At 40.5% G+C, this 25324-nt stretch overlaps 2 protein-coding genes across 5 annotated transcripts; both read right to left on the minus strand.

Annotated features, from left to right (window-relative positions):
* Positions 1-6684: 6684 nt before the first annotated feature.
* patl2 (PAT1 homolog 2) lies at positions 6685-13460 on the minus strand. 2 transcript variants are annotated; one of them, XM_034119829.1, is made up of 18 exons: positions 13332-13460; positions 12891-13044; positions 12380-12639; positions 12236-12298; positions 11709-11873; positions 11363-11437; positions 10813-10931; positions 10179-10253; positions 9965-10088; positions 9693-9810; positions 9432-9538; positions 9291-9344; positions 9062-9204; positions 8756-8912; positions 8504-8626; positions 8327-8424; positions 7581-7721; positions 6685-7458 (listed from the first exon to the last, which is right to left on the minus strand). In XM_034119829.1, exons 1-18 carry the CDS (start codon positions 13353-13355, stop codon positions 7425-7427), a joined length of 2034 nt encoding a protein of 677 aa, XP_033975720.1. In that variant the 5' UTR covers positions 13356-13460; the 3' UTR covers positions 6685-7424. The 2 variants fall into 2 exon arrangements, with proteins under 2 accessions (XP_033975720.1, XP_033975719.1); XM_034119828.1 differs by having other exon boundaries at positions 10813-10934.
* A 551-nt stretch (positions 13461-14011) lies between these two features.
* Positions 14012-23955, minus strand: LOC117474058 (transforming growth factor beta-1-induced transcript 1 protein-like). Of its 3 annotated transcripts, none has more exons than XM_034120066.1 (12): positions 23761-23955; positions 21086-21136; positions 20277-20425; positions 20057-20112; positions 19260-19396; positions 18778-18859; positions 18000-18084; positions 16938-17120; positions 16638-16811; positions 16453-16534; positions 15763-15911; positions 14012-15069 (listed from the first exon to the last, which is right to left on the minus strand). In XM_034120066.1, exons 1-12 carry the CDS (start codon positions 23771-23773, stop codon positions 14803-14805), a joined length of 1428 nt encoding a protein of 475 aa, XP_033975957.1. In that variant the 5' UTR covers positions 23774-23955; the 3' UTR covers positions 14012-14802. The 3 variants fall into 3 exon arrangements, with proteins under 3 accessions (XP_033975957.1, XP_033975959.1, XP_033975958.1); XM_034120068.1 differs by lacking the exon at positions 21086-21136 and adding an exon at positions 23322-23385 and having other exon boundaries at positions 23761-23918; XM_034120067.1 differs by lacking the exon at positions 21086-21136 and having other exon boundaries at positions 23761-23954.
* Between the last annotated feature and the right edge of the window lie 1369 nt (positions 23956-25324).

Here is a 25324-nt window from a genome sequence, read left to right on the forward strand (position 1 = left end):
ATAAGTTACAGTATTTTATTTCAATAAAGTAAAAATACCTATTTAGCAGAACTTACCTTTATTTCCTCCTCCATTTGTGCTGCCAGCCGCTGCACCATAGCCTGAAATATATGAGATGTTTGATTAGAAAAAGTTAGAACAAGGTATATATATATATATATATATATATATATATATATATATATATATATACATATATATACATACACACATATTTGCACTTTATGTTGTGAAACACATTTAGATTTAGCTCTATTTGTACTTGCATAGTGTAACATTTAGAAAATGTCTATAATCACATCAATCTGTCGTGCAGCGTATGCATCACTAACCTATGCCTTTTGTGGGGTATCCATTTTGTGCACCCATTGGCTGACCCACACCTACAAAAAAAACATTGTTTATAAATAAAATAATCCTCTGGACAGAAGGATTTATAGCTGGAGATATTGGCTGTTATTTACCTTTTGATGGCATCAGCATTCGTCCCAGAGCTCCACCATTCTGAGGTACATTTCCTAGAACAAACATGACACGTGTGAACAAAAGCTCCAGCTTGAGTGGAAATCCCACTCAATAAATAATTTGTATGCATTTTATAAAGAGACAAGTGTACAGAGTGTAATGACTTTACCATTAGTTTGTGGCCCATGTCCATTTGGTACTCCAGATTGAGCACCATAACCTTAAACACAAGACATTCAATGTTAAACTAGTATCAGGTTAATATTGTATAAAAACGGGAGAAGACACAAACATTTAGCTTTGGAAAAATATCCACTCCTTGTTCATAAATTGAAGGAAGAGTCCAAAGAAAGAATAACCTCCTGGAAGACTTGGCTTTTAAAAAAAAAAGTGAAACATAAGGTTCAGCCCCCCCTCCAGACCCAAACACTTTTCGTATAGTCCCTTAATGAATTTGTTTCTCAGATTGTAATAAAGGAATCCAGTCTGAAGTCGAGTTAGTATTCCGAGGCAGATTTTTGGGACGGACCATCCTCGGCTCTACAGAAGTCAATGGAGCGACTGTGTACAAGCAGTAAAACCATTATTTCCCTCCTCACAGAGGGATGTTATATTTAGACTGCTGCTGCCACCGAAGCCCAGCTGCCTTTGATTTCACAAACTGAGGCCGCTGGTAAAGAGAAAAGAATATATGGCTGCTTCGCATCATCACAAGAACATTTGGGAGAGGGCCGAGGAAAGGAAAGAGCTACAGAGCGAGCGTTGCTAAGATTTCAGTTTAACATGATCGTTTGAAATGTGACAGGCAAACCTCAGCGCCCGAAAGACATTCGTCTCATCTTTTCATCTCCTCAGGATGAAGCAGGTTGTACGGTTTCACTGAATGAGACTGAAGCATGCAGCGGGGCCGCATTTTAACACTTTTACGCTTGGGGGTCTTTCTAGAATGCAAACATTTTTTACAATATGCAAAATGTACATAGATACACTTTCTTTGTAGTTTGTTTTCCAAAAACATTATCAATCAACCATTTGCTAGTTTCTCACCTGGTCCATTCTGGCAGTTAAATTCTACATTATTGCAAAATCAAGTTCTGATAAAGATTGAATATTATTTACCAACAGAAAAAACATATTTGAAAACTGCAAAGAGCCCATCATTAAAAGAGATGACTGAAACAGCAATGGTGCAGATGGTGACAATTGGTTAGGATGTTGGAGCAAAATACAGTTGGAACAGTATATATCCGACAGTAAAAGGATAACAGGATTTATCAATATGAAACTGTCATGAAATGAACAATGGCAGATTTTAGTTGCAAGAGTAAATGAGCAAGGACAAAAATCATGTCACACCGGTAATGTGGTCCTTCAGGGGGCTTCCTGTTCGACTTATATTCTGGCTTAAGCACAGAGGAAGATTTTTGTTACAATAGTATATCATCATCCTTGACCAAATTCCAACTTATAAATCACAAGTCAAGTGTTTCACCTCCTGTCTTCAACAGACCACGGACACAAAACCAACCGGAGTGACTCTGCACAACACAGGACACACATCACCTCCCTATAATAAACTACTGCTTTATTTCGTATGGATTATGATTCCTTGAAGGTTTAAACTGGCCCATTTGACTTTGAAATATTAAGGTAACTTTCCAAATGTCTTCTCCCCATTTTGTTTTCAGTCGGTTGCTCGATTAGTTGTGCCTTAATTTATGTGTTTAAAAAAAACATTCTTTTACATTACCGTTTACTCCATTTCATTCCCCCTATTGTGTTGCATTTAGTTTTAACCAATATTATTGAATATTTGTAATTATAGAACAATAGTGCAACACTTGTTATTTCACCAATAAACCTAGCAAACTCTACAAAGGTAATGCATCTTAAATTAATTGTAATAATCCATCAGAAGTAAAGCAGTTTACATTTAGTTCATTGAAAATACACGCCATTCAAATGAATGTAAAACGTTAAGGCAATATATTGGCGATACCACTATTTTACATATGCCTCACTACGGGACAGGCCTTCCCTCTGCCCTTCACTCACCCAGTGTGCTCGCCGTCTGCAGCAGCCAGAGGATCAGGGCGCTCTGAAGAAGTAGTCGTCCCATCATAGTGGACCTGGAGGGGAAAATGTTTTAGACCCAGCAGGAGAATGAGAGTGAAGCAGATGATCTGAAGTGGGCAACGTACCGTGATTGTGAGGGTCTCATATACACTCTGTCTGAGGCGCCCCTCCTTCTGCTTTTAGATGCTCCTGTTCCCCAGATCCTCCCCCACTTGTTGGGAGACACACACACACTAACTAAATAATTGGGCACTTAAAGTACATTAACACTAAAGGGAGACATAGGAGCAAAGAGCGGGAGCTCAGCAGATTGGACATTGACTGATGAAGTCTTGACAGAGCATCGCACAACATGGATTAAAGGCAGAAACATCACTGTCAAAATCTAAATTGTTTATACAGACTATAAAAATACTTTCAAACTGTATATCCTCACAGCAAAGGCCAACGCTTCCTAATGTCATGCAAAGCATAAATAAATGGGTTCCACTGGACACCGTGCACGGTTTAATATTTAAATGAACTGCCGTCTAGTAAAATATAGCATGTAAAGAATGACAGAAGTCACTCTCACCATACAATAAAACACAAACGTGTAAACATACTTCTGACATGCTGTGCTAAACTCTAGACATAAATCATTTGTAATGTCTGCACCAGTGACAGAACCCAACAAAGTTAAACTCCGACATGCAATCGTCTGAAAAGGAAACCGTTTAGTCAAATATTTGATTTTAAAAAGTGTTTTTGCAGGAATGTTGTGTCTTGAACAAATACAAAGGAGGAGTTTATAATGTACAGAAAGCTCAACATGCATCCTGTCCACAGTTTTATTCGTGAATGGACTTTATGACAGAAATGACATCACTCCAAGTTACAGCGAAGTCTCTTAATAGAGGAATGATGGAAAGTGTGAGCGAGCTTCATCCTCAGCTCCCGCCTCTATCAGTCCGTCATGTCTCCATGGTCGCAGCCAACACACACACAGCTAGTGAGAGCGGCCCCTTGTATATTCAAAGAAAGAAAAGGGAGTAAAAAGAGAAAGATATCTCACCGTTCACATAGATTCCTCACTCAAAGTCCAAATCCTCTTCTTATGGGGTCAAGGAGAGGTTAACGTCTCACCTCGCAGCCCACCCAGACCTCTCACATACTTGGCTTCTCAACAAAGTCACTCACCATCTCCGCTGCTACTGACAACCATCCGTCTAACTTTCACCACCAGGTAACAAATGTGTCTTTCAATTCCTCCTCTGATCCCTCAGTGTCATCAATTTTGGAAATATTTAAGTTGCTGTGGTGTTTTACATCAGGTGTTTAACATCAGGCATACAATGGAATTAAAGTAGGATGTCATGAAGCCCATATGAGATACTTAATGTAATAACATGGTGGTTGTTGGAGTTGACATTGTTAAACGTGTAAACTTGAGATATCTAAAAAAATACATAATCCGTTTTAAATCACAGCCTACACACCCTCATCTAATGGTTACTTTTTATAAACTCATGATCCCCAGAGGAGGAATCCAGATGACTCCATCTTCCTTTACCACCAGATCCATATAACATCTTTTTCAGCACATGCATGAACGGGAATATGTTAGGAGGGAATTGTTCCAAAGAAAATAGTTCCTACATGAAAATATTGACAAGGTCTATGGATTATCTTTAGTAACCATGTCATGGTTTCTTAGGAGACATTGCCTATGAGTTTCAAATTGTGGCACTTTGAGCACCACAAGCCTTGTGCCATCTAGTCATATTATAAAGATGACTGATTATTTGACTAACATCTCAAACTCAACGCAAAACAATCTAGATTGAGTAACATAACCACAGGTTAAAAGGGAATATATAAGATTTGTGGGTAAGCTGTTCCTTTTAACATCAGCATTCCAGCCTCTTCATTGTGCACAAGTTGGCATGCTGATGTTAGCATTTAGCTCAAAGCACCAGCGTGCCTCACAGAGCCGTTAACATTTCTGTAGACTGTTGAAAGATGCCCTGTTGGGAGCAGCTTTTACAGGCATGTAGCTCCTGTGGGTGACAGCTGTGCGGAGTGGAAAATGCATGTTTGTACTAAACCTTTCAGAGGTGAAAAGGTCATAAAGCTTAAAAGCCCTGGGTAATTAAAATATTTACCTACACATTTTTACAGAACACATAATGGCATTGATATCAAATGAAGAATTCCTACCCAGTGGCAAACTGATATTATCTGAGTGTTTTCAAAAACACAGACACATGATGAACTGACACATGCCAGATTGTATTGGTTAATGTAATAATTCATAGGGTTTAGTTTGAGCTGGTGGTCAGGATGTTAGTGTGTCGCTCTGTGTACCGGGAAAAACACATGGGCTCTAGACCACAGAGCAACCACTGTTCGACAAGGATTCTCTGACTGCACACAGCCGTGTCGCTGTGTGTTCCCTGCCCAGATGTGTGCAGCTGTTAGAGGCAGGAGGGCCAACAGCGTTCTGACTCAGTGTTTGGTGGACAGCCAGTGGACTCTGCCAGCTGTTGGACTGTTTAACGCTGGTTGGAAATACAACTTCAATTCAAAACATTGCTCCAAAACTGCTGCAAATAAATAAGCTGTGAGCACAGAGAGAGGTCTGAGCAGGAGGTGGGTCAAAGAAAATAACTTCAATGTACTGGTGAAGGGATGAAGTGCAAGAACACCAAAGTATGGTTCATTTACCAACTACTTTATAAAGCGCACAATATTTGTTTTCACGGTCTTAATATATCAGTTTTCTGTAATAATCTTTATCATATTACGTCAATACACTGCGCACTGCTGTGACAAGCAATAGACACAATTCATTAAATGTTCTCGTTTAAGGTTAATCTGTTGTAACAATGTTTCAAGGTACATTGGACCATCTCAAAGAAATATAATATAGCAATTGTTATTTGCATCAAAGTGAACCTCCTTGACCCCCCAACTAAAAAGCACATGATTAAATACAGCGTTGCCTAGTTACAGTATTATGTGTATAGTCAAATGTTAACTGTAATCTGTACTTCTATTTATTTTTACCATACATGGCGAGAACGTTTAACCACGCTGGTCCCATATATCAATAAGAACAATATTCAATGTCTGGCAACACTTTATGGAGCCTTTTTATAGATGGTCAGTGACAAACCAAAACACATTAAGGGAGAAAGACCTAACAGTGGTTCAGTAGAAACAGAGGCCTCATGTTGTGCACATATCATTACAAAGTGTTCCTGCTGGCAGAGCGCTAAAATAATGCACCAAGAATCAGCGGTTATAACCACATTCAAATAACCGTATCAATGTTTGGCTCCCGTCTGCTCTCACCACTGGTATTCTCCTCACCGCAGTCACCTCCTGTAATTATTTACTTTTGGTAAAACTGTCCTTGTGTATTTGTGAATCTTTTTTCTTAGTAACTCTATTTTGACAAGTTTAGCTCTGTATAGAAAACCCCTGTAACGGGTCTAAAGTGACGGCATGTCCCACTGCCGGTTTCTCCCTGTAGGAATGTCACACACTGGCGTTTCAGGACAGAACTACGGCTTATTGGTTTAGTTAAACCTCAACTCCCTTCGGCAAAAAAAAGAAAATGTAATCAGGATCACAGACTTTACTCCGATTTGGTTTTTAAGTAAATTCATAGGATAATTAAGCCATGGCCTTCATGGACACTGCCTACTTAAATCTTTATTTATTCTCATGTTTCGTTCACAGAATCTTTAATGTTTGGGCTATCGGATGCAATAACATTTCCCCCTTTTCTTCTTACCTCATCAAATGCTAGTATGTAGGATTAAAGTTGTAACCATGTTAAACTGTTCAAGTGCTTCTGAAACATGTTAGTTCAACATTAGGAGGTGTGGGAGAGAAACTTCCTCTGAAGGGAACTTTGGGATGTCAGGCTTTGCAGACCATTTACATGCACACAAACATATAAAACAGGAAAGGGAAAAGCATTATAGGGCCCCTTCAAGTTAATTCCCTGAAGTATGAGTGAGTGAGTAAAGACCCGCAGCACCACTTAAACCAGACTCGAGTAAAATCCAGTCTCGGACGTGGACTCCAAATGTCCTCCATGGTTAGTGCGCTCAGAATGTTCTGCAGACTTGATAAAACTGTGGCTCATTTTTAAAGATGTTTTTTTTATTTGTGTTGCAAGTGCTCTACAAGGGTGCAATATAAATGATCACGGTTTCCAAATGAATATAATAAATAAAAATGACATCAAATACATCAATTTTGTATCACTATACATTTGGACACAATGCATGCCTTTTTACAAAAAAATCAAAATTGCATTGCTTATGTTGACGGACTATGCCATGACAACTACCTTCATAGTTATTATTATTATAATGAACAGAATGGTTCAGCTGTACAATCTTAAATACTATACAATCCTCAACCTGGTCACCAATATCTAATCCAACACATTTATCTCAGTACGTTTTCTGTCCTGAATGTAACGGGGATCGGATAGAATACAAATAAAGAAATCAGCTCTATCTGCTAGTTAATGTTACCAACTCATTATATGGCATATCTCATGAAATGATGGCAATTTGTTATTAAAACAAAAGGAAAATCAGGTTTGCGACTTCAGAATAACTTGCAATGCTGTAACCTACTGGAGACCAAAGAGAGGAAAGTCAAACGATCAGACAAAGGAAATAAAAAGGGGAAACAGCCGGTGTGCAAAAATGTGAAGGGATAAGGAAGAGGAGGAAAAAAATATAAGCATCAAAGCATTTTGTACATTCTTCTTTTGTGAATAAACACTGAGGAGTCTTTCAGCGTTTTGCTTCTCCTATAACTCTAGTGTTCATCACAACCTGGGCATTAGCTGAACGTCTCTTTAGCTTACGTCCACCTTAAGATGCAAGAGCCAGGTATCCAGTAGCAGACCTAGATAAAGATATTTTACAATGATATTTTGGTCTGCATTTAAGAAAAGAATAAATATTGCATTTGTATACCATGTGAAGATATACTCCTTTTGTATCAAAACATGTAAAGAAGGGACTTACTCCATGTTGCTTTTCAGCTGATGCACAGTGCGCTTGTCCAGGTAACGGCAGAAGAGAGTCAGCAGGTTGGAGGGCATGAGCAGTGGCTCCACCAGAGAAGACTCGGACAGCTGTCCCGCCACCTGGAAGATTGTGTCCGTCCTGAAAGACAAAAGGGACACTAATGTCTTTAGGGCTCATGATTTTTGTCGAGTTGATTTAATCAAATGATCTGTAAAACTGAGTTCTTCCACTAATAGGGACAGTTCCATCGCACAGGCCATAAGAAGGTTAAACACCTGACCTTTTGAAAGAACAAACATAACATTCATCTGTTTGCCACTCGCATATATATCTCAATATTGCAATTACTGTATATAGACTATTCTGCACAGTTTCAGCATCATATTCTGTTTCTATTATATTCTATTTACTTGTATTATTTCTTCTATTTTATCTGTTTTATTGTGTTGCACTGTTGTAGGAGCCTGTGACCTACGATGTTCATTGTCATAACTACACTGTAGCTATGCACACATTACAATAAAAGCCTTGCAACTCGAATAATCACGCAAAACATCCGTTGGAATATTGTATTAACTAAAATATATCATTCAGAATAGGAACAAGGCTTCAAATACTTTTGTAACTAAGACAAAACATCCAATTAGCAGACTAATCAACTAAGAGGGGTCAATCCTAAAGGTCAATATTGTATGAGGATGTTAAAATGATTCATCACAGAATAAAGGCTTTAAAAACCCCACCATGTCTCAAAGTCGCCGATGCAGGGATCTAGAGGAACGCCTGAGGACAGCAGCTTCTCTCCTTGGGACAGGAGAGCGTACAGCAAGGACAGTCCAAACTGAAAGGACAAAAGGTCACAAAACATTGATGCAAAAGTGGCATTACATAAAAGCCAAAGAGCAACAGAAAGCTCAGACCTTGTTCTGACATGCCAGCGTCAGAGACTCGTATGTCGTCAGCTCTTTGAGGACGCCGATCAGCTGACTGAACGCCAGGCCTCCAATCACTTTGCGAAGAGGAGGGTAGAGCACTGGAAGGGCCTGAAATGTATATTGTTTTAAGGTTTTGAGAATGGAAGATTATTCCTGACCTTTTGAACTAAGCTCGAAACATAATTATCAAAAGTTGGCGTTTTTTAACACACAACGTCAAGTGAATCTAACCCCTACCTCTTCTGAATCTCTGCTCATCAGTGCAGGAAGGTTAGAGGTCACTATGCTCAAAATGTTCAGAGCAGTATCCTTTTTCAGGAACGGGAGCAGACGGGCGAGAAGCCTTTTGCCTTTTGAGACCAGCAGGAAAGGAAGAAACTCCACTCCTGAATCTCTGCATCAAAACATTTGAGAAAAATCATTGACCAAATGTAACATCCATCAAAATTATACAACTCAAAACGAAGTAAACGAATATCACTTTAACCAAAATGCATCACTTCTCAGTGATCTACCCCTGGAGGCAGGGTGTGTATAACTCACAGGGTGCTGTGATGTTGCAGCTGGGAGTAGATGTGCTCCACTTTGCCCTGGGACTTCTCCATGATCCTCCTTTCTTCTGCTTCAGGCAAGAGGAGGGTTTTCATCCTCTCTGCCTCCTCCACCTCCAGCAGAACCATGAACAACTGCAGGGCAGAACAGGTGTGAGCGGCTGTTTGAGAAGGTGAATAAAATACATCTACCTGGATCAAAACAAGTAATCAGCAGGTACCTTTTCTATTTTACTGAGGACCTCTAACCGCTGCTGCTTGATGTCTTTCTGTTCCTGTAATGAGGAAATATGTCTCAGTATTAGGAACAGCAGAGACATACATTTCAAAATAGGACAAATGTTTCTCATAAACACAGTCACCTCGAGCGGGCCCTGAGTTTGGACTGCATTGACTGCGCTGATGGCCCGGCGAGGAGAGTAACATGTGGACACAGCAACCTGACCCAAAGAGCCTTCAATGTGCACCACTGCAAGAGAAACACACTTTAACAGGTGGAGAAAAACATGTTCAGCACTAAGAGTTCCTAGAGTAGAGAGTGGACATTTCTCAACATGCAGGCTGGCAAAACAAATGCAATAACATGAGTTCATAACATGAAAAGGTGAAGGTAGATGATAAACCTGGTGCGTAAACATCAGTTTTCGTGATGTAAGGTGTGGTGAGTTTAGGCGTCTCCCTCTTGCTCCTGATGCCCAGCTCTTCCTCTGCCATCTTAGCTTCTATTCGCCGGTAGTACTCCTAAAACAAAGTTCAAAGTTTCTAGTTATGAAATGATTTAAGTATTTGGTAATGCACTCTAGAATTGGCTTTTCTGATACAAAAAAAAAACCACTTAAAAAAAGGAGCAAGATCTCGAATGAAAGAAGAAGACGCAGGAGCTAATATTTCCCACCTGGTAGTAGTAGTCCTCATGGTACGGATTCTCACTCTGCAGCTGGATCATCTGCAGCCGGGTGATCCACTCCTTCTCTTTGGCCGTCATGAGATTACAGTAAGGATCCCAGTCCTCTGTTTTTCTACAGAGGTCATATTGTTTTTATAAATAGGCCTTTCCCTTTTGTGTGACATACTGAATATGAAATGGTTTGGAATCTTTGAATACTCACCTTTGGAAAATACGTTGTTTTTGACTGAGAAGCCGTTTATGTTGTGGGTGGAGCATGGTGACGGGACCGGGGTATCTGTGGGTCAAGCAATCAAATTAAAAAGCACAGTGGATTAGTTTAACACTCCACAGTTTTAGGGTTAATCTGATAGTGGCTCTGGTTCAAGCAGGTATTCAAGTAATTAAGCTTATTCATTTTTTAAATGCAAAATTAATTGTTTATTGATCTCAGTTCATAAAGTTTGAAGACATAGGAAATGTTAATGTTAATGTTGTTAAGTTTAGTGGCTGGTTGTATAGTTTTCATCAATATGTCATGTCCTTTGATGCCAAAGTACGTTAGGTTCAGATGTATTAATACTTTCTCTGATTTATTCTTTACATGAAGGATTTGTTTATGAGATTTACAGCTGCATCCCTTAGATTAACTCTTATAACTGTATCATGTAAATACACAGCAATGCCAGGGATTTGATAGGATCCAGAATGTCAGGCCAATGGAGAGATTTATATACTTATGAGGAATTAAAAACAATTGCCAAGTCATAAATATATGTGGTACTTTTAACTTCACTGACAAATATTTCCAGCCACAAATCAAACATCCCTGTGTGATACACGGGATCATGACACACCTGAAATGCTGCACCGGATTAGACGAGGGGCTGTAAAAGGCGGACGGCCTCGGAGAGTTGGCACCGAAGTGAAGTTGCATCATTTTTGGGGTGGAGGGGCAGCGCATGAAGCCTCCCGTCTGCTTCAGAACAAAATAAAAACATCTGTCAGATAAATGCAAACAACTCTTTGTAAATACGTTTGCTAGACTGCCCATTTTTTTAAGGATTTAGTTTTTTTGACAGTGTGAATTTGTTGGCTTTGCAACCAACTGAATACCCCTCTATTCAAGTCTCCCTTTACACAACTGTGGTGATACGGTGGTATCTTTCAGGATCCACAATGTTGTTTTGAGGTCAAATTAATAAATAAAAAACATGAAAAGGCCCTCTTTAGAGCCAGTGATTGGTTTGTCCTTTATACGAACATAGGGGTTCATTGAAGCAACATAGGAGACCCCGAAGAAGAGGACCTGTACCCTAAGGATAAAGGGCTTGAATAGATCCTCCCAAGTACTACACACTTGCCCTTTAACGCATCAAAATAGGGCCAATGTATTATTGAACAAACCTGATTGTAATGTTGCCGTGGGGTTAACGTCTGACGTGAGAAGATAGGTGATCCTCCTACCATGGACGTATGCATCTGCAAGAAAACATTATTAATTGAAGGAACACTTGACATGTTTGGGTATAGTAAACAGTTTAGAAAGTGATTTAATTTATTGTAGATATTCAGAGAAGAAGATTGATACAGTACAATGGGTTATTATTATATCTTCAGCAAACAATGTGTTCGCTTAGCATTAAGACTCTGTCGACAAGTAACAGAGTGGTATTGGTCCTCTCATCAAAAATATAGCAATAAAAGGAAAACCCTGAAATGTGGAACTACTCTGCTAAATGTAATCCTCCACCTGAGAGGGGCCTCTTTGGTCAAACGGGCTCCTGGAGTAAGATCCTCCGAGCTCCCCTGTCCGGCCCCTGTAGTAAGAGGCGGGACACGGCACATCCCGGAAGTTGGAGGTCAGGTGCTGCCCTCTCCCTCTGTGACCATCAATCACACACACGATAGCACTGTCCTAAGAAACAGAATGAAATAAGAAAAGCGTTTGTTTAGGTAACTCACTGCCACAGACAATGTGTTCTTTAGTGATCCTAACCTGAAGTATTGATCCTGAGATTCATCTAGTCTTTGTGGAAGATGGTAACATAAACTAAAACAAAAAACATCAAGCAATGAAACATTAGCGGTATACGAACAAAGCAAATCTAAACCGAACAATACACCCTTTCCTTAAATTGTTGCTGGTGTTTTCCTTTTGGTTTGTCTGAGTGTAGTTCCCTCGCATGTCTTGTGCCGAGTTTTATTTATGTTTGTTTTAGTTTCCCCCACTATAAATAAAGAAAAAAAGGCTTTATTTATGCAAAAAGCGACACTTACATCATCGTCAAAGGTTTTATGATAGATGGTATTCCCGAGGTCCACTATGGCACTGTCAAGAGTCTTAAAAAGCAGAAGAAAAATAAATGTAGTTAAGCTTTCAAATCTCAAATCTCATATAATAAATGAATGTATCTGAATCACCTTGATGCTGGGTCTCCCCTCCACTGTCCTCATCACAGCGGGGTCTTCAAACATCTGCCCCCTGCCCAGCCCTCCTCTCAGCCCCCTGCATCTGTCGCGCTGCGCTGGAGCCCGGGAGAAATACTGTGGTCTCTGTCTGGGAGGGGAGGGGAGGCTGCTGCGGGGCGAGGGTTTGGGGTCTGGTGGAGGTGGAGGTGGTAGGGGCAGCAGCTCTCCAAACTGAAGCACATCGACGCTGGGGTCCTCTGTGGCATCCAGATCTGATACAGACACATGTAGAAAGACTCCGAGTGAAGATGTAATCCCTACACACTAAAACATTGATACTTTTTGGCAGAAGATGGGAGTTTGTTAAGCCTCAGAAATATAAGAGAAAGTAAACTGTGTATGAAGCTGGAGCCAGCAGCCTGTTGAGCTAACGGGGCTGTTGCTCTATCTGAGGAAAGAAAGGATTACTTTTTTTTTTTACCTAGCTTGGAACTAATGGACAAAGAGAAACACATCTACACACCCATTCCAAACGTCTCCTCATTGTGGACGTTTATTGCCTCATCTTCCTCAGCCATGGCCTGCAGGAGCCCACAGTCCATGTTGGTCCCATCCTCTTCATCACTCCACTCTCCTCCATTCTCAGGCCACTGAGGCTGGGACTCCTTCTCAGCCTCCTGTGGGATTAAAACATACATGACTACAAAGAAGCAAAGAGCAAAATGGAGAGAAGCGTTCAAAAACAAGTCGGAAATGCTTTTATTCAGGCTATAAAATTAGTTTTCATTTCCAAATGTTTGTATGTTTTGCCAGCAATGGTGGTAAAAACGACCAATATGCTAATGGGCATGCTGACCACCTGACTAGCTTGTTAGCATGCCATGTACGCCCCAAATTGAGACACGCAGCGCGCTCAAAACAACAATATTAACTAATTAAAAGCAGTCTAATGATACGGACTTACTTGTTGCTGTTCTGAATCACTCATTGTGTATTTTTTTACGCCGACGGTTCACGGTGACTTTCTTTCTGCTGCAAGTTACCTGCTTGCTCTTGTCAGACAGCGCGCGAGGCTCATTAACTGTAAATGAACTCACCTGTGCGAGCTTCAGAGGCGCGCACACGTCAACACTTAACTATCATCTCAAACCTACTGTATGCTTACTGTTTATGGATATCAAATGTGGTTATACATTTGTTAAAGAGTTTAAATTAATTGTACTGTTTATTTTGAATATATGGACACATTCAGGATGCACTAGGCAATGATTTTAAAACAGTAATACTCAAAGCGATGGGTGAACAGGGACATCTAGTGGTCAACGTGTATTACTGCAGCATTTTGGGTTTATTTTGGTTCATTTAGATGTGTTATAAAAAGAACAGTAGATTGATAGATAGAAGAAAATATCTTATAAAGATACCTCCCCTATTGAATATGAAGTCATACTTTAAAAAAAAGCATAATTCGTCAAAGATTCAAGAATATGCAGTAATATAAATTGATAAAAACGTACAATTTAAATGGAAATGTGTCAACTTATTACATTACAACTCTTCTCGACATTAAATACTGTCATGTTGTGCATATACAAACATGCAATTATCGTATTTTAATCTATTTTATTTGTTCACATACTTTATATCTGATTACGCTAACGTTTTTTCTGTTCTTAATAGACTTAAATACAATACAATACATTTCAGATGTACTTTCCACAAAATACACTGTTCTTTGATTTTTTTGTGTGGCCTTGGAATTACCCTTCTTCGGTTATAAAGATTAATTCACCCATGAAGCAGATTATAACAAGTTGTGTTCTCCTTTATTTCATTCTTTGGAATAGTTTTTGGCAAATTGCATAGAGCAATAGTGAAATAAAAATGCAAAAATATCTGACATTGAACATATAAGAGTTTACAAAAAAACATACAGCATAAAGCAGTCAGCATACAATATATAAATGCAATAGAAGTGGCACTTTATACTTTTTGCAATATAAAGCAAATATATTAAAGGGGATTTTCTTTTCGCTCAACAGTACAAGTCCTTCACTGAAACAATACATTTGCTTTTAATATACTGTTTCATTTCTACCTTTGGCAAAAGATTTCAATTTTTCAATATTCAATTTGAATCAACACGGTATGTAATAATTTACATACATGACAAAATCATTTGGCGTCATTTTAAATCGGTCTAACTAATGCTAGACTTACATTTCACCCTGCCAGTCAAAATGCAGTCCTTTTTTTAAATTGTGAAATGAACAGAAATGTATTGGGTTGGATGCTTCTCATTTTTATTCCCTGCCCTCTATCAAAGTTATATTCTAAAAACCAATAAAGAGACCAGCTCCACCCTCATTCCCGCGGTAAAAAACAAACTAATTGAGAACTCTTGTCCCAGAGGAGGAGGGGGAGGCAGAGCGTCCTCAACCAAAGAGTTTGATGAAGCAGGGGTGGCAGTAGGGCTTGTTCTCCTGCTCCTTGAAGCAGCCTTTGCTCAGGGGTTTCAGGCAGAAGTGACACACAAGGTGGTGGGGGTGAAATTTGGCCCCCATGGCGGTGACGCAGCGGCCCAGGATCGGCTGCTGGCAGGCTTGACACATGCTGCCGCGGGACTGGTGGTAGTGGGCCTCGCACAGCGGCTGACCCTCGTGTTCGAAGAAGCTGCCGTTGACGAAGGGGCAGTAGCACTCCTGAAGAAGAGAAGAAACGCACAGAGTCAGTCACAGTGAAAAGAGCTGACTCATCGAACTGTAATTACACATCTGGCAGGGGAAATGACAACTTTCTCATGACATAATTCAAACTTATTTTTAGTTTTTTTCAGTTTTTTCGGTTTTAGGAACGCCCTGCCCACACGGTTACACATCAGAAGGTTTCAAAATGTTAAAGAAAAACAGAATTGCCAATGTTTAATGAGGGAAGAACAAGGAGATTGACTCATATTGTTTCTGTGAACATATCATCAATCCGTACGTACATCTGTTACAAAAACAGAAGTAAACACACTAACAAAAAATCTGTGAATACATGAAATTGATTTACATGTAAATGAAACACATTTATGATTATCTTTCTAGAATATATGACTTTTGGAAAGGAATTTGTGAAAACTGTTTTTATTTGTGAATCAAAAAGTAATTTGTGGACCTCAATTCCACACAGGTGGATTTACATTTTGCACGCAGAGTTTTGAAAATACATTTAACACATTTATAAGATTTCAAAGATACAGACCAAATATAAACTCCACAGCGTACCTTTAAATTCAACCTGTCTCTTTGTCAGATGAAGTCTTTAACAGCTACACCCGTAACACCAGGTAACAATCTCTTTCTAAATGCAGCGGACATCATGACCCCCCCCCCCCACAGAGAAACACTCACCCTACAAACGAAGCACTGCGGGTGCCAGAGAGAGTTGAGGGCTGAGATGTAGTTTTCCAGGATGGGCTGGCTGCAGCCTTGACAGCGGGACGCAAACAGAGTCAAGAAGCACTGCTGGCAATACTGCTGGCCCTCACGGTCATGGAAACCTGCAGGAGATGTGGTCAACGTTTTACACAGCTCAAGTTGATAAATGTTAAATGAACCGGATGAAGCTCGGAAGAAAACATCAGAACGTTTCCAAGGTGACTCTGGTCTGCGGTACATTATACTTTAATCCGTCTTCAATGGTTTATGGTTTTATTGATGTGAGTTTCTAGGGGCTGATGGTATCTCAAAGCTTGTTCTGCTTTGAATTTGGACATGTTCTGCCAAAGATTCAGTGTGTTGTTGGCAGACTGTAACTGCATTTACAACAGAACATTAACTCTCCTTTGAAAACCATAGTAATTTAGTGTTTTTTAGAGAGGTTAACAGCTGTTTAAAAGAAGGTAACAGAGCTCCCAGGGTCATAAAGTAAATCAATGCAAACTGATTTCTAGCTTTTACAAACTCTGGAACAGATTGCAACCGTAAAACAAACAATGTGCAGAGCTTTTAAGGGTTGTACGTAAGTATGAATTGTATACACTTCACTGTCAACAGTTGTGTGTTAAACCCAGACAGGAAACAGTGTGTGCCGCCCATTACCTTCCTCTCCAAACGCCCGGCTGCACTTAACACAGCAGAAACACTCCGGGTGCCAGTTCTTATCCAGAGCGGTGACCATTTTCTGACAAAAGGATTGAAAAGTTACTTAAGGTGGGTTGAGGTAGTAATTTGCCAGTGTCAAAAAAATCTTTGAGTGAAGTGACATGCACAACTAAGTCACTCACATTTAGAATGGGCTTGTTGCATTGCGCGCAGTGAGGGGAGAAGAGCGTGAAGTAGTCCGACTCGCAGTACGGCCGTCCGTCCTTTTCAAAGAAGTTGCGACTGCCTAACTCTGTCTCACACTCAGTGCACACAAAGTGCTCCGGGTGCCACACCTTCCCAAGAGCCGTGACCACCTGCACGAGTAAACAGACACAAGTAATTAACCTTTTGTGGTTTATAATTATGAAAAATGTATATAAATGAGTTCTCGGGAGCTCAATACAGTTTTATACATCTATGACTATATTCTAAGAGCTCACCTGTCCTACTACTGGCTTCTGACAAGCCGAACAGTTTCCTTTGGAGGATGTTTGAACCCCCTGTCGGGTCAGGTCTGACTGAAGCAGGCCCAGCATGCTGTCCAACGAGCCGCCGGATGAGGCCTGCGGCGGGGGGGTGGGCTGCTGCGGGGCTGTCACCACTGGAGTGACGGGTGCAGCTGGCTGGAAACACAGACAAAGGAAAATGATGCATGGCACATCTGTCTTTGAGATTTAGCAAGAGTTTATATCTGAAGTTAGTTTGAAACTAATAGAAATAAAGCAGTGACTGTTTATGTAGTGAGTTTGGGAAAAGAGGAAGAAGGACATGGAAACAAAGTGTTGCATACTGACATTGCAATTGATGTACATTTCAAACATTTCCCTGGCATTTGGTCATAAACTATTTAATTTGTGTGTAGTGCAGGTGTTGAAATATCGCCGTATGGATCAGTGGCCTGACATGCCATGCCTAGAACCACAAAGTTAGCACGCCTAATCCAGGTACATACCAACATCTGGGAACACAACAGTAAAGTGTATCCAATGGAGAAATGCTCCTTCTTAAAACACTGGGTTTTCAATGTTCCCCCAGCCTTGTGCTCTCACTTGTTTATAACACACAGCTGGAACCAAACAAACTTAAAACTACAGAACCACTTCATATGCTCTCATGCTAGCACACTGACTCACTGAATATCAGATGATGTACCATACCAAAAGAGGACCTTTAACTCTGACTTCAGAGATATCTCTTATGCTGAAAAAGATCTCTACCAAGACTAATTTGCATCCTCGGGCTCTATCCGGTGATTTATGTGCCGCGACCGCACAGTAAAGTGAAGTCATCACAAAGTCAAGTGAACGTCTTCATGACCCCAACATGAATCAGTGTGTGTGTGTGTGTGTGTGTGTGTGTGTGTGTGTGTGTGTGCGTGTGTGTGTGTGTGTGTGTGTGTGTGTGTGTGTGTGTGTGTGTGTGTGTGTGTGTGTGTGTGTGTGTGTGTGTGTGTGTGTGTGTGTGTGTGTGTGTGTGTGTGTGTGTGTTGTGAAGTCGCTCACTGTGCTCTGCACTCTGAAGTCGGACAGAGAGGCCATCAGCTTGTCCAGCTCCAGTGTGGCTGATGTTGCTGAAGGCTTCGCAGAGCTAGAAAGAGCAAAAGACAATTCTTGTTTTGGTAAACTAACAAACACACTATTTCATCTTGTCTTATTTAAAGGTGGGGTAGGTAAGTTTGGAGAAACCAGCTCGAGATACACTTTTTGTTATATTCCATGGAATGCTCTTAACATCCCGATAGCAATGAATATCTTAAGTGCTTTGACAAAAAATCCATAACAAAACGTCATCTGTGGAAGCCGTAATACTGTAAAAAGCACGACCAATCATTTTAGCCGGCCCGGCTAAAATAACTGGATGGCCTACCTGCCTGTCAGCCTTCCATCTGTGCACAAACTTATCTCGTGCCCTCATTGGTCATGTGCGCATTCGTGTGTGTTGGAGGAGGGGCTCTGTAAGGAAGTGGCAGATTTTTTCCATGGAATATAACAAAAAGTGTATCTCGAGCCGGTGTCTCAAACTTACCTACCCCACCTTTAACATACTGGCTTAAATTCAACAGAGTGGGACCTAGTAAACATTGTTGTTGGTGAAAAGGTGGTGAAGTAGCAGCCAGTGATAATAAAAACAAAATTGTAATAAAATGTATATTGCACATAAGCAGTGTTTGTTTATCTTTCGCTCATTTGTGCAGCTGTCCTGATATGGAAACTCTTTAGTTAGTAGTCTGCATTCACTAGATTAGATTGCATATGACATCAAATAGATTACATCTGGTACCTGGAAGAGGTGGACATAATCTTATCCTTCATCTTGTCTCTTTCGTCTTTCTTAGAAGACGGGAACTGGGCCAGGATCTCATCTGAAGACAAATACAAAGCCATATCAATGAAAGATTCCCTTACAGATAAACACAGGGATGTAAATCACAAACACGCACGCACGCACGCACGCACGCACGCACGCACGCACGCACGCACGCACGCACGCACGCACGCACGCACGCACGCACGCACGCACGCACGCACGCACGCACGCACGCACGCACGCACGCACGCACGCACGCACGCACACACACACACACACACACACACACACACACACACACACACACACACACACACACACACACACACACACACACACACACACACACACACACACACACACACACACACACACACACACACACACACACACACACACACACACACACACACACACACACACACACACACACACACACACACACACACACAGACCTGTGATGTTGAACTGCGTGGCGTTGAGCTCCTGTAACAGATGGTCCAGTTCACTCAGACCTCCTCCCAGCAGCGAGGAGGAGGAGAAGGCCGGCGGAGGGTCTGCTGTGCGCGGAGAGCGTGGTTTGCACACTGTGCTGTAAGGAAGGAAAAACAGAATAACATTAACACAGATAAAGAAACATCCTGTCACTAATGTGGTTTGTGTTATCATGGTCAGTTTGTCATGACTCATGAGAGACTCTTGAACATTAGTCATGTAGCAGCAGACCCTCATCTGTTCAAAATGTAGAACATTTTTTATTTATAATTATTGCCGCTTTGGGCAGATATTTTCCCATGCAAACACAAAGAGAGCTTTGAATGACTAAATGTTTCTCTGATAGTAAAAAAGCTTTTCTTTACTCACAGAAATGTGCAGAATGATAAATCAGACTGTATCGCCATTTCGCTACACTTATTCATTTTCATTCTGAATTGTAGGTGACACATCTACTGTGCCCAAGAGAAGAGATGTAGGAGATGAAAATGTTTGGTAAAAAAGGTATTACAAATGTTTACTTTTGCAAGATCTCGCAAATCTTTATGTAAGACTGTACTGTTAAGATAACACTTATGAGAATATAAACAGCATTTGTTGATTTTACAGTGCTTTTTTCCTCCTTCATGTCCCTTTCCAAGGTAAAGCATTACTCTGCTTATTCAGTTCGAGATTTTAAACTGTAAGAAGAAGACTTGATGTAAGAAGACTTAATTAAAGCATGTCAATAGGTTAAGGAAATCAGAGAAGGAGTTACCTGTATAATTTGTCTGGGTTGGAGTTTTGGGAAGACTTCATGGCAGCAGAAACAGTCTGAGAGGAAAAACCAATAAACATAAATCAGGTTCTCAGTGAAGAAGAAGCAGCTTTAACTCACAGAGAAGATTTGTAACCAGACGTCAAAGTCTTAGGACAACATTATCATAATTCAAATCAGAGTCTGAAATTAGAAAACTGATTACTTCCTGGTTGTGTACCTGCTGTGGTGTGTAGGCCGGGGGAGGTGGTCGATTCTCTTCAGACTCCGGGGTCTCAGCCTCTGCATCTTGTGGGGGGTCCGAGGTGAGCAGGACCGGACACCGAGCGAGAGGAGAGCCGGTGTTCTCCAGGTCAGCGAGGAGGGCATCTGGAGGGGAAGAGAGGGGAAAGAAACTCATAAATAACATGAAAAAGCATGAATGGAATGGAATTGTGGAAGGATTTATGATTTGGTTTAGCTTCAGGTTGTCTTTTGAATGGAAATTGAAGGCACAATGAGTTTTATAAGTGCGCTTTTGTTTTGTCCGCTTGGTGATTCACTGTAGTTTGTTTTTTTTCCCCCATTTTTTGTAGCTTTCCTTGAATACGAGCTTACAATTTTGCCCGTTTCCTATATTTTTTCTAAGGGTTAATGCCAAGAGACATCCCAAACACAGCCAAATAAGAATATACAGTAAGACAGCTACGGGGTCTCTGCAGATACAGACACCGTCACACATTTAGTGGTGATCGTGTGGGATTTACAATGGTTTTTTTCTATTTGTATCCTTATCATTGTACCTTCAAAGACAATTAACTTCCCCAAAATGTATCTCTATATCTTTTTTAATACCCCTGGTCGTGATATCAGTTTGTTTATGAAGCACCAAAGAGAGTTAGAAAGAGGTATGATTAAAGAAAGAGATTTCAAAAACATGCAGTGCAGACAGAGACACGCTGGATGATAGACAGATGATGAGGATCAGTAAATGACGTACAGGCAGACACAATGACAGACATGCAAATGCGTGCAGAGACAGTTACGTACCAAACACAACAATACGAGGACTGAGAGGGTAGTTAAGTGGCTCAGGCACTCCTAAGGAGAGACAGACAGCCTGGGTGACCAATAATACAGCAGCAGCATAACATGACATGGAGGACAACGAGCGTCCACACACCAATAATCAGTCAGAGGACAGGACAGTTAGACTTGGCACGATCCAGATATAATCCATCAAAACAGTGAAGTTATTAGAACACAAACTTATCAAAGACATGCCAGTTCGGAGAGGAAGCAGAGGAGGAAGAGTGTTTGGCAGCTGATATCTAAATCCACTCCAAGTGGAAGCTGTCCAGAAGCTAAACTTGCTCAAGGGTTAGCCGCTGCATGACATCATTCAGCGCTGACAAGTCCATGTACGTGCAAATTAAGGCCAAAGCTGGAGTTTGTAGAAAGAGAGCTGAACATGACTAATTGCAAAGTGTAAATTGTAGAGAGGAGGCTGCTGTTTTGGACGAATATGAGAGGTTTTGTCATGTTTACCCACTATTACCAGCTGCAGTGTCATAAGTTGGATTGTTCAACCATTAATCTATCACTTAAAAAAAGATGTTGGCCCCTTTCACCTGCTTTTCAACAAATATTCACGCATTACACCATTTTGGTAATTCTAAGACTCACTTTGGATAAGAAAAAAAGCTCAAAACCAGTCGATTATTGGTTATTAGTATATAGTTCATTGTTCATTGACAGGAAAAAAGTTGCCAACTACATGGAAAATCAATGAATCGCCTAATTGTTCATTAAGAATGGCAGATCATGTTTTCAGCCTCTCAAATATGGATCGTTTCCTGCTGTTTGATATCGGATTCAAATGAATATATATTGGTTTTGAACGGACTGAACAAGACATTCATCACCTTGGACTTTGAGAAGCTGGGATGGATGTTAGTCCACTATTTTCTGACATTTTATAGATCAAACCATCGATAATAAAATTATATGAATTTGCTGCAGCCCTAGTAATATACAATGAAAACACATCCTGGAAATTGCAGAAGTAGCCTGTGTTTAGGAACCACTGATCTACTAGTAGATCCTTTCAAGAACAAAAACAGGACTAAACTTCAACAGAAAGGAAAATAAGTCAAGTTTGGGAGGTTTTTATAATGTGTTGTCTTTTGATAAGAAGCTTAAAACAATAACTGCTTGCTGAAGAACACATAAACCCCTTTACTCTGGTTGCCTTTGGGTGTTTGATCTAATGGACTAGACTTTTTTTAAACATCTAAGGTAATCAGTTGTGAGACATGAGGAACATTACCAGGTGACCCTGCATTAGTTCATCCCTGCGGCCACTTCTGCTACAGATGATTCACACTTCTGGTACGGCCATGTGGTGAGAAACTTGTGCATATACTACTCGCCCTCCTCCTCCCTGCTGTGTGTCTCTCTCTCTCTCTCTCTCTCGCTCACACACACACACACACACACACACACACACACACACACACACTTACAGAGTGAACTGCTCATATAAGGAGCTGAACTTCTCTGAATGTGAATTATGACCATATTTAGAGATGCCTGTCGACTTGTTTGTCTTGGCTAATAGCCTCTCTAACAAGTGGTCTATCTCACCGAAAAGCCTCGCCAGATCCAATACATAAACCTTCAACATTATTAGACAACAGGATAAACTGAGCGTCCCGAACATGGCCACCGCCTGACTAACGCTCTCCCAGTCACCCATTAGCTCGGCCTCTCTGTGTGCAATCCAAACCAGATGTGCCCAGATGTGCTTGGCTGCATCTAGCCATTCCTTCCAGGGTTGCTTGTAACGCATAAGTCCCCTAATACAGAAGTGGAGTTCAAGAAAGAAAAAGTTCCTATGAGAGCAAAATGGGCAGCGGAAGAGAAAGGCCTTTCTATTTTCATTGAACTCTGTGGCTTTTTTTGAAAATAGCAGAGTGGCCCGGGGCTATTTCAGGGCCTTTCCGACACACACAGTCAGCTTCTCATAATGTTGTTCCAAGAAAAGAGTGCATATCTTATAACATCAATAGAAAAAGACAGATCATGCTTCCTGACGCTGAACACACAACCCCCTTTGATATCTTCAAAATACTCTGTTGAACATTATGTGGCTTCTTTTCATCCATGGCTTGTTAATATGAATGGATGGGAAAGCCCACAGTGAATCCCCTTTAATCTCATTTATAAAGAGTATATTGAATTAGCAGGGCATGCACAAAGCACTCAATGGCGGTCAGGCACTCACAGAGTAATGTAGTACCAGTTCTTGTGGTACCTGTGTGAGTATTTGTGCATGTTTGGCCTGTTTGCTTGGAAAGGTAAACACAATAATGCAAAAACAAAACATTGTTTTAAATCTCAGAGGATAGAGAATCACCTCCAGGACAATAGGTATTATCAGATTAAGGGGAAAAAACATATTTTTGACATAGAAGTTGTAAGATAGTTTTATTAAAGGATGTTCAAATTGCTTTTATCTGTATTAAAATGTTAAGGGAGCCAATAAATCCCCTTTACACTGCAGACCCATACATGTCCCTGTGGACCGAAAAGGAAATTCTCCTCCACTATGATTACCAGAATGCACAGAGACCTTATTTCCTCTGTTTGGACACACCACCCCTTCCCAAAGACCCCCTCCAGATATCCAACATGTAGAGGGGAAGAACAGCAGTAATACTTACCCAAATCGTCCATGATATGATTTCAGCCGAGCGTTTTCCTCTTTGTGTGACACAATACGGACGCAGACAGCATTAATAAGTAGTGATGGACGCGTATCAAAGCCGCAACATGGACTACAGTCTCGGGGCTATTGTCTGCGTCGGTCCTGAATAACTTCTTGAACACCGTTATCCGCCAAGAGAAGAGGAAGAGGAGGAGGAGGAGGACGAGGAGGAGGGCGTCCCGTTTCTTTTTCCTACACCACTCTTCCTGTGTAATGCCTACCAGGACCTCAGACTGGAAGAAGGCGTAGTTAAATAAATGTGGTTACAAACCCGCATTCCCCGGACAGGCGACGTCATCCTGGACATTCCTGGTCCATATTTGGGAGAGAAATTAAGATTTAGAGGCGCCGAGAGCTGGACGTGCTGCTGGGACGATGTACGTGAGAACCGGGGACAGAATCTCTAATGTACCGCTGTGTCTTTCACAGTAAACACAACCTCAAGGATAAACACTGAAGGGGCGGAACCCCTTTTTAAGAAGGAGCTTGTAAAAACATAATTTCGGTTAGGACTCAAGCTATCTACATTTTATTATTTCTATATATAACCCTATTTTATATCAGTAAAAGAGACCATAGAGAACAGAAAATCCAAGCAATTACTTTATCATTTAAAAGAAAAAAAAGTTTTTAAAAATAAATATTTTCTAATTTAACTTTTGTATAATATAATTCTATTGTAAATTATGAAACATTAAAAATATTACAGCAGTATCTGCTAAAAAAGTAATCTGAAAAACGAATTAAAAATAGTTTCAGCAATTACACTACATGACTATCCAATAAACTATTTTCTAAGAGGTTTCTTCAGGATACATTTGTTTCATATTGCATTATAACACAATATTAACATTCAAAAACAGTAAAATGCAGATAGCAGCGTCATTATGTTTTGTATAGAGACCCATACACCCTGCAGTACTTTTTTTCCTGGATTACTCGCCAGGTCTTTCTGTGTGCAAATTAGAGTTTGAGGCAATTTGTCAAAACATAACTTAATTTCTTTAATGGACCCATGTGAGCACAATATACAATTATAACTACATTAGAACTTTGAGGCACCAGATCACATAAAATTGCAGGACTGAGTTGATGTTGACTACTTTGATACGAGTAGAAAAGAAAATTGACTAACAAAATATTTGCAGGGAATGTGATACCAGGTGCTACTGAACCGGATACTTTTGTTGAATATATTCATTTATTATCTCCTATACTTTAAGAGAGCTGAAAACAATGGCACACAATCTGAACATTTGGTATTTGCTTCTGTTTTAAATGTATATTGAATCAAAACTGCACTTCATGTGCTCAAATACCAGAAAAAACTTTTTACTGCAGACGTTCACAGTATGAAAAGCACAGGTGTAAATCATGAAGGTAACGATGGCTGAATTTCATTAAGCAGCTTCAGAGCCATCGTTAATGTTATTAGTTACACCTGTGCATTACCCTCTACTCACTAAAAAAGCTGTTGTGCTTAAGCTACAGCCCGGCTCAACAGACCCCTTTAATTCTGT

This window comes from Trematomus bernacchii, unplaced genomic scaffold, assembly GCF_902827165.1.
Source record: "Trematomus bernacchii unplaced genomic scaffold, fTreBer1.1, whole genome shotgun sequence".
Lineage (NCBI taxonomy): Eukaryota > Metazoa > Chordata > Actinopteri > Perciformes > Nototheniidae > Trematomus > Trematomus bernacchii.